At 46.0% G+C, this 8,637-nt stretch overlaps 1 protein-coding gene across 1 annotated transcript; it reads left to right on the top strand.

Annotated features, from left to right (window-relative positions):
• The first annotated feature begins 645 nt into the window (after positions 1–645).
• Positions 646–6,931, top strand: DYNLT2B (dynein light chain Tctex-type 2B). The gene is made up of 5 exons (XM_026093554.2): positions 646–808; positions 1,583–1,716; positions 3,321–3,390; positions 5,214–5,277; positions 6,462–6,931. The coding sequence occupies exons 1-5, from the start codon at positions 741–743 to the stop codon at positions 6,507–6,509; spliced, it is 384 nt and encodes a 127-aa protein (XP_025949339.1). The 5' UTR covers positions 646–740; the 3' UTR covers positions 6,510–6,931.
• The last annotated feature ends 1,706 nt before the right edge of the window (positions 6,932–8,637 follow it).

Below are 8,637 nucleotides of genomic sequence, written 5' to 3'. Positions count from 1 at the left end.
CATTATGGCAGGTCCCATCTGAAGCCACTCTCTATTCTTCCTCCCTCCTTTCCTCTTCCTGTCTGCCTTGGAGCTGCTCTCATTGAGAGCTAAAAATAACCATCGGGATAAAATATTTATTTTTAAATTTATTGTTTTTTAATAGCAAGGCAGTCAGGAGCCATGCCTCGCACCAACTCGGCATCCTCATCCCATGCCACCCTTTCCACACAGAGGCTGCCCACGGTTAAGCACAGCTAACGCAGAACGGGAGCCTGCGGCAGGCAGGGCCTCGACTCCACAGGCCTGGCCCCCGGCGACGCAGCCGCTTCGGGAACACCAGCTGCGGTGCGGAGAGCAGGCGCTGGGCACAGAGCAGGGCCCAACCCCAACGGCGCAGGGCTGACACCGGCCCCGGCGCCCGCACCCACCCGCGGCTGCGTGGGGCCTGCACCCCCCCCGTATGTGTGGCTGCCCCCCTATGGCCTGCTCCCCCCCCACCGGCTGTGTGGACCTGCCCCCCGACGGTCTGTCCCCCCAGCTATGTGGGGCTCCCCCGCCCGTGACCTGTTTCCCCCCCCGGCTCAGGGCGCCCAAGCGTCGCTGCCGCCACACGAGGCGGGAAACGGCGCGCGGCGCCATGACGCGAGCTGACGCCGCGTGACGCGCCGGAAGCGGGAGGGGAGGGACCGGGAGTGGGAGGCGGAAGTGGTGCTGGTTGCCGGGTAACCAACGCCGGGCTGGGCCCGGGGGGCGTCGCCATGGGCGAGCTGGGCCCGGAGGGTGAGGCCGGGAACACGTACAGCCTGCGGCCCGGCTTCCAGCGCCGGTGGGCGGCCCGGCTGGGGCTGGGGGGCTGAGCTACGGCGGTGGGGTGGGTGCGGGGCTGAGGGGCCCTCGGGGTGCGGGGCGGGGTTGTGGGGCCCGGGGATGGGGATGTGGGGCGGGCCTGGGGGGTGTTGAGAAGGGGTGGGGATGTTGGGGACTGCAGTGGTGTGGGGCCCGAGGGCTCTGGAGATGTGGGGTGGGGGTGGGGGGCTGGGGGGCTCTTGGTGTGTAGGGCAGGGCTGGGAATTTGGCCCTGGGGGTGTGGGACTGCAGAGTCTGGGGGTGTGGGGCAGGGGTGGGGATGTCAGGCCTGGGGGACCCCAGGGATTTGGGGTCAGGGGGGCCCTGGGGGTGTGGGGCAGCAGTGTGGGGCTGGGGGGGCCTGGGGATATGGGGCTGCGTGGGCAGAGGTGGGGTGCTGGGTTTGCTGGACTCACAGAACATGTTTTATACCAGTGGTAAGAGAGGGGGGTGCACGTGGGGAGCAGGGAAGATGCGCTCTGGAAGAGTTACCTCCAAGGAAGATGCGCTCTGGAAGAGTTACCTCCAAGGACTGACCAGACAGGCGGGGGGTTAGCGCCTGTGCTAATGCTTGCCTCTAGCTTGTGGCAAGATTGATTAAGTAATCTCCATTTTAGCTGGCCTTTTTTTCCATGGTTTTTACTTTGTCCTTTTTAATAACTCCATCTGGGAAAAATTAACTTTTCATTTCTCTATGTTTCTATATGTTGTGTGAACTTTCTGGGCCTTTTGTTGCTGTTTTTTGCCCTATTAGTTTTAAATCTTCTACTGTAAAGGAATGTATTCATGCAATACTGAAAGAGAAGTTGACCAATGTACAGTACATCCCAGAAGAAATGCCTCAACTTACCAAATCCTTATCAGAGATGATAAAAGATCGACTGAAAGGTGAGGAGGTTTGCTGGGGAAGTTGTTTCTTTTCTTATTGCGTTCCTCTTTCCTCCTCTATTATTGAAACCTATTCCTTCACCATTGACTGACTCCCGTGTAGTGTTATGGAACAACCTGGCCTATATACGTGTGTTCCTCTACTAGAGGAACAGACAAATATGTTTCCATATAGACTAGCTAGTGTTGGACGTCAGTCAGTCTTGGATGGGTTCCAGAGGGAAAGAAGATAAATTAGAGGGAAGGATATGTGATGCTTATTTGCCTCTTGTTCCAAGAAATAGAATCAGTCCTCACTTGGGCTTTTTGCTGTAAATTAGATCAGAGTTGGGTCAGAATGGAATAGCAGGGTGATCAGAACAAGGTCTAGCAGGAGCAGCGAAGGGAGAGAGAGTTAGAAGTGCAATCCGTCAAGGAAGGGTGTGAATGCCACCCTGCACCACTGGATAAAGGTAGTGGTGGCGCTGTGCGGGATGCCCTCCAACAGTTTTGAGTGCAGCAACTTATATTCAGGATCCAGCAGGTGTTTCCTGCGCTCAGTGCTGGCACAAGCACAGAAACGTGAATTGGCCCCATCAGTGTGCTTGCCTGTTTCCTGGGGAGAGGCTGGTGCTCCATCTGCTGGGCTGGTGTGCAGCAATCGCAGGGAAATACTGTCACCCTCCACACAGGCTGTGGCTTTTTGCCTCTCCTAGAGTTATGCATCTGTTTTAAAATGAGCAGCAGCTGTAGTCTCAGCACGTGTTGATGCCAGGCTAGTATGCACAGAGCTTGGCTTCAGTGGTCTGTAAACACACGCACAACAGTCTGAAGCAAGACTGGCCTAGGAAAGCTGTTGTACCAGCTGCCATCTCTGATAGGCCTTTACGTGGTGGATGTTACCAGACCCAGCATGTCACGTTCAATTTTCCAGTGGAAACAGTGTGCTGGAGTCCTCTCAGGATACTACTTTGTTGAAGATAAAGGCATTAGGATGTGTATTTTATTTTAAATGTGCTTATTCTGATTTGTCTTCTAGAACATTGACATGGCCTGATTGGATCTGGCCTGTGCCCTAAAGGTATTTGTTAGCTATAGTGAAAGAACCACATATTTCTGCAGACACGTAACTTAAACCTGCACATACTTTTATGTGGCATTTTATGCCAGCTCAGAAGCAAAAGAAACTTCCTATGTGGCAGAAAAGTCTTTAAAAATCCTTTGCCTCAGAACAGTTTTAAAATAAGCCAATTTCTTTAAATTGGATTTTGTCCACCAGCAGCCTTATTTACATTCTCTCCATATTTTCAGGTGTTGAAAGTTGTAGAACTAGAATACTCACATTTATTGTGGCTGTTCAGGGACCTCATCTTCCTTAGATGCATCTTTTTAAAGAAGCCAAATACTTTGCTCACCCTTTAACTCCAAGAAGGCTGTGCTCTGTATGTATGAGAATGAAGCCATGAGGCAGTTTGTCCACTTTATCAATTGCATATAGTTTATGTTGTATAGGACACTGCTTTGTAAACAGAAATCTTTAGCTGTCTGTGTCCTGTATTGTGGTTATCATATTTAAATATAAGTATAGAGTTTGAAGTTGTTGTTCTCATTTTTTCTTTCTCCAGATGAGGGATTTGACAGATACAAAATGGTTGTGCAGGTTGTGATCGGAGAGCAGAGAGGAGAAGGAGTAAAGTAAGTTCTGCGTGTTTTAATTGCATTTCTATTGCTTTTGTTGTGTTTTTCCCCCCTCTCCCCCCAGCAAGTGCTTCTGACTTTCCTAGATACAAAAATATCTCTGCAGGAGCTAAAAAGTGAAGCACTTTCTTTTCTCTTTAAATGGCTTTAAGCAAGTGAGGGCTTGGAGACACAATTTCCATACTGTGGCTAACTGAGTTACTATGAGTCAGTTGAGCTGTGAGAATTGACGGTATGGTGGTCCTTAGCAAGGTGAAATGCTGAAGAGCAATTGTGAGGAGTGTTACAGGAAGACATTTTACTTTATATTCATGATGGAGTAGAGCATGCATCCAATCTGTTATCAAGGCCCTGCTGGTGCACAACAGCCATGGTAACTCACTTGTGTCTAAATCATGATTCAAGGCTTGATTTCCGTAAGTACTTCCCTTCCATGTAATCTCCCCCAAATAAGCATTTTTTCAGAAGTATAAATTTCTATAATCTCTATGTTACGCTGTCATGAAAATTTAGCTTCAGTTGTGGGTACTAAGCACTTGAAATCTAGCCCTGGATGCCTGCAGTCAGAAAAAAAAATTCCTCTTTGCTGATGTAGTGGGCTGCAGCTTTCCAGTACTGCTGAGTAAGGAGAAAATGAAAGGGAACAGCCCACAAGGTGTATGTGCCTTATCTGCTGGGCTTTATTATCGTGCCTGGGTACTCGAGTAGAAGATAAGTGCAGCAGACCAGTAATCAGATCTGCCGCTTCAACGTTCTGGGGGTCAGGCAGGAATACCTGTGCCTGCTGTTTGGGCTTTTGCCAGCAATGTCCATCTGCAGGCACACTGCTCCAGAGGCACTGTAACACAGTGAACGGTTCAACGAGGTGGTCTGATCTGAAACATCAAACCCAGCAACATGGATTGTAAGGAGCAGTTGGGGAAATCCTCTGGTTTGCAATAGACAGGAGGCTAGATTAAATCATAATCACTAATACCCCTGGTACAAAATGTTGGATAACCAAGACTTTCTAGAGAAAGACTGAAATATTGGGCAGAAAAGCAGGATGGCCCTGAGGGCTAAAGTAACAGAAGAAGGACGAAATTCAGCAATAGAAATAAGTCATACACGTAGGGACTAGGAACAATACATTGCACGGCAAACAGGGAGCCTGTCAGCTGACACTGACTGGGGCAGACAAGGAGCTGGGCAATTGCAGTAGAGGAAGGAGAGTGTCAATGCCATTAGACAAGGCAGCTGTTAGATCTCACGTAGCATATCCTGTGGTGGTCTGGTTCCTCATCTCCAAGGTAAGGCTCAGACTGAAGCAGATGCGGAAAAGGGCCCCCAGGATGGTCGGAGGCAGAGAGCCTACATATGAAAAGGCTGGGAGAGCTCAGCTCACAGTCTAGGAACACGAGGGCTGCCAAGCAATATGATAGCGACTTATAAATAAATTGGGAGTATGCACCACAGGGGTGCTGAAGGTGAAGGACAAGAACAAGTAAGTTAAATTAGCCACCGATATGCATAGGCCAGAAGTTACAAGATTCTTAAGCACTAGAGCAGTGACATTTTGAGACCTCACTGCTGCACAGTGGAGATGGCAGGGTTGACAGCCAGTGAGTTAGGAGATGGAGCTTGATCAGTGTACAGAGGGGGTTACAGCATGCGATGGAATTCAGCGGTAGGGATCTAGGCTCAGGATTCAGGAAATGTTTCCAGTTCCCTTTATCTTTAAGAGAAGCTCAGGCTGCTTTTCAGGGAAAGCATCTGTAATCACTTAAGTTCTTACTCATGGACTGTGTGGATAATGGCTTTGCTCTATCTCCTTTGTCTAGTATGGCTGCGCGATGTTTCTGGGATGCTGACACTGACAGCTATGCTCATGATGTTTTTATGAATGTAAGTATTGGCTGTTTTACCATGGAGAACTATAAAGCTACTGCTTCTTGTGTGACAGAGTGATCTTACAATATAGAACACATAAAAGCAACCACTAGACCATTTGGAAGGAACTAACACTATCAAAAGAGTATGATGTACATCCTCATTCACAAAACTTACATATATTTATATGTATACAGATATATATACACACACATATATACATATAGGTATGTATACAGATACATATGTATATACGTATACAGATATAATACCCAATATAGTAAAACTAATTTCCTGAGTAGATCACACAGTACTGTACAAAAGTCAGTATAGTCATTCCAATTTTACAGATGGGAATCAGAAGCACTGGAGACGTTGAAACATAAATATTTTCTTATATGCTTTGCTGAACACCCGTAGAAGAGTTTGGCTAGAATCCAGGACTGAGGAAAAGTCAAGTTTTTCTTTTAAAACCCCCTTGCTTACTGTCCTGGTTAGAGCACTTTGCAGGTTAAATTGTCTCTGAAAGGATTCAGACTCTGCTCTCATTGCCTAGACACTGCTCTAAGGTACCAGGCTATGCAGTGTTTGGGAAGTGGAATGTGCTCTTCATGAGCTAGACAATACAAGCAGGAGCATTGCTCTTTGGTGGTTAGGGCATTTGTCTGGATTGGCTTTTGGTCATTGCAGCAGAGATTTTTTTCATGCTTTCTGCAGTTCCTAGGTCATCATTGCCTCTTTCTTGCACTGCTATTGAGAATATGGTGGGACCCACCACAGCAATGCATGCAGATCCTGTATTAGGAAAGGTACTCTAAGAACAACCTCCAGGTGGAGCCCAGAGGGACACTCAGCTTTCCATCCCGGATAGGTGAAGGCAGGAGACAAGGGTTAAGGTATTCAGCTCTGACAAGACTGAGATGCTTTTGAGTCCACACAGAAACAACACCTTGACACCTTTGGGTATTTGAAAGGAGTAAATTGAGGCACTTTTGGCCTTGACACACACAGATCTGGGTTACCCAGCAACTGAAGTGAATAAAACACTGACTAAAAGACAAAAACTTACAATATATTACAGTATAAGGTTATTAACAATTTTTAATGTTCAAGTCGAAATGTTAGCTGTTAGCCTTTTCAGTTAGGCCAGCAAAGAGTTTGCCTTTATTAACACAGAGCCTTCCTCTGTTTTTCTCCAGGACAGCCTGTTTTGTGTGGTAGCTGCGTTTGGCTGTTTCTACTATTGAAGATGGTAAAGGTTGCACAAAAGGACTGGGGGAGAGGAAGAGGGGATATTTTAGGGTATTTTTTGTTAACATACTGTAAAGTACCATGTCCTTTCTTTTTTAGAGTAACAAAGTACAGCTCTGCAAAGCACATCCTACACCTGTCACACTACAACATCCCTTCTTCCTTGTTGATATCAACATAGGTTTCTTGCTGATATCAGTATCGCTTTAAACAGATTATTGTTATGTCCTTTATTTAAATCACCTTCTGTTTTATATAAAGTCAACTGGTTTTGTTCTAAAAAAGCATACCGCTAATAGCCGTTGTTTCTAAGATAAACTCAGCTTTTGTCTTGAAAGGGTTACATGCTTTTTTGTTAATTTCCTGAGGTAAATGAAATATTTCTAATAAATGTAAACATAATAAATGTATGTATTTACTTTTTGTCCCATGTGCTTGCACTTGCCATTTCTACCATCTGTCCCCATTTCCTCCACTCTGCCAAATATACCAGCCTTGAATGCTTATGTGTGCTTCTCAGATAACCATTTTCTGAGGATTCCTTGTAAACTAATCCATAAAGCTGACCTTATATTCTGGTTATCCAAATTTGTTCTGATGACTCCTGTAAGAATTGGGCTGTCAATCCCAGCTAAGTGTCACAAGAGATTACATTAATTTATAGGAAGACAAGGTATTTATAACCTGAGGGCAAGCCAGTAGGCTGCCACCACACTGACTGCTGATACTCCTCTCTGCTCTAACTCCCCACTTGGTCAGTGCACTTTGGCACCTGTTGACACTGTGAGTAATCAGTCCTATTGCCAAGTTCAGTAGATACGGCAGTGCTTTCTCAGTCTTTGCCTCTGCGTAACTCTTTGGGTTGCAAAGGTGGATGCTCAGTGTCCAAATTTGTTAGATCTCTAGCCTTGAAAGGAATGTTTGTTTTGCTACTGTAAATCAGAAAAGGAGTGTTAGTCTCATCTGCCCACGAGTACTCTGTTCCTGAGAGTGGGGTGCCACCAGAACACATCTTAGATGCCCATCTTCAGATGGGATGAGTTGCTCTATGGTGATGCCAGCTCTGTCTTTTCACTAACTGAGAAGAAAGAATAGATGAACAGTTTCAGCTGGACTTTTAGATGGCTAAAGTTGGGTGAGCTGAATCCTGAATCCCACTCTCACCAACGGTTATGGCAGGACACTATCTGTGCAGCTCTTAGGAAGCCCAGAAATAACAAGTTATGATTTATCTTTTGGAATCATTCTCTTGCCTACAGTCCTGGAACTAGCACATTCCTGTTTCTGTAATATGTTTGTTTTTCTGTAATATGTTTGTTTGAAAGCATGTTCATCTAATTTTCCTCTAAGAGGATACTGATAGTGACTTCCCTGGCTGTTATACCACTACTTGTGGCTGTCACAAGCTAAGGAAGCTGCAGAGATGGTGCAAGGGCACTTGTTCAGGCTCTGTGATCCTGAGAGTGCAAGTTTGGTGAACAGTGAAACAACCCAATAAAAGCATTTGCCAAGAAGTGACAAATAACCCCAGACTTCTGTGTTGATGTATTTTTATCAAGTGATAGTGATGATTTTCACCTTCCACCTGCTCTATGGGAGGAGGGGAGCTTTTTTTTTTTATGGCTGCTTCACAAAGACATTTTATAGGACACTGGTTTCATTCTGTGATAACTGAAATGTAGCTAACCTTAACTGTAGCTCTACGGTAGTCTGTGTTGGGTATCTGATGATACCTTTTCCCTCAAGAAAGACCAAACACCTGCTGAAGCGATGAAGACTGGTATACTTAAGCCTTTATGGTGAGCACAAAGAATCCTGCAGCACAGCATGCTATAAAAAGCTGTAATGAAACCACCATTGTGGCATCATTAGATCAATTAGATCTAATGGATCTAAATGGATCTAATTAGATCTTCACCACTTGGGATGTGATACCCCTATGTCTCCAGGCTTGCTTAGCTCCCTCCTTTGTTAATCTGCAGAATTTAAATTTGGTATTTACAGTCTCAGGAAAGTCTACAGGGCAAAGTGTGAAACATATGTCTGTTGGGCACAATGTGGCCTAAGAAAGTGAAATTTATGCAATGTCTTTTCTGCATGGTTCTCCACCGGCTCCTCCCAACA

Source organism: Dromaius novaehollandiae, chromosome 9 (assembly GCF_036370855.1).
Source record: "Dromaius novaehollandiae isolate bDroNov1 chromosome 9, bDroNov1.hap1, whole genome shotgun sequence".
NCBI classification, from domain to species: Eukaryota; Metazoa; Chordata; class Aves; order Casuariiformes; family Dromaiidae; genus Dromaius; species Dromaius novaehollandiae.
Note: the sequence above shows the minus strand (reverse complement) of the source record. Positions and strands in the feature narration are given on the sequence as shown.

Excerpts from the sequence above, each read along its gene's own strand:
- DYNLT2B (XM_026093554.2), top strand. The coding sequence starts at position 741 with ATGGGCGAGCTGGGCCCGGAGGGTGAGGCCGGGAACACGTACAGCCTG. Across the intron at positions 3,391-5,213 it reads CAGAGAGGAGAAGGAGTAAA|TATGGCTGCGCGATGTTTCT; the intron begins GTAAGTTCTGCG and ends TCCTTTGTCTAG. Across the intron at positions 5,278-6,461 it reads CTCATGATGTTTTTATGAAT|GACAGCCTGTTTTGTGTGGT; the intron begins GTAAGTATTGGC and ends GTTTTTCTCCAG.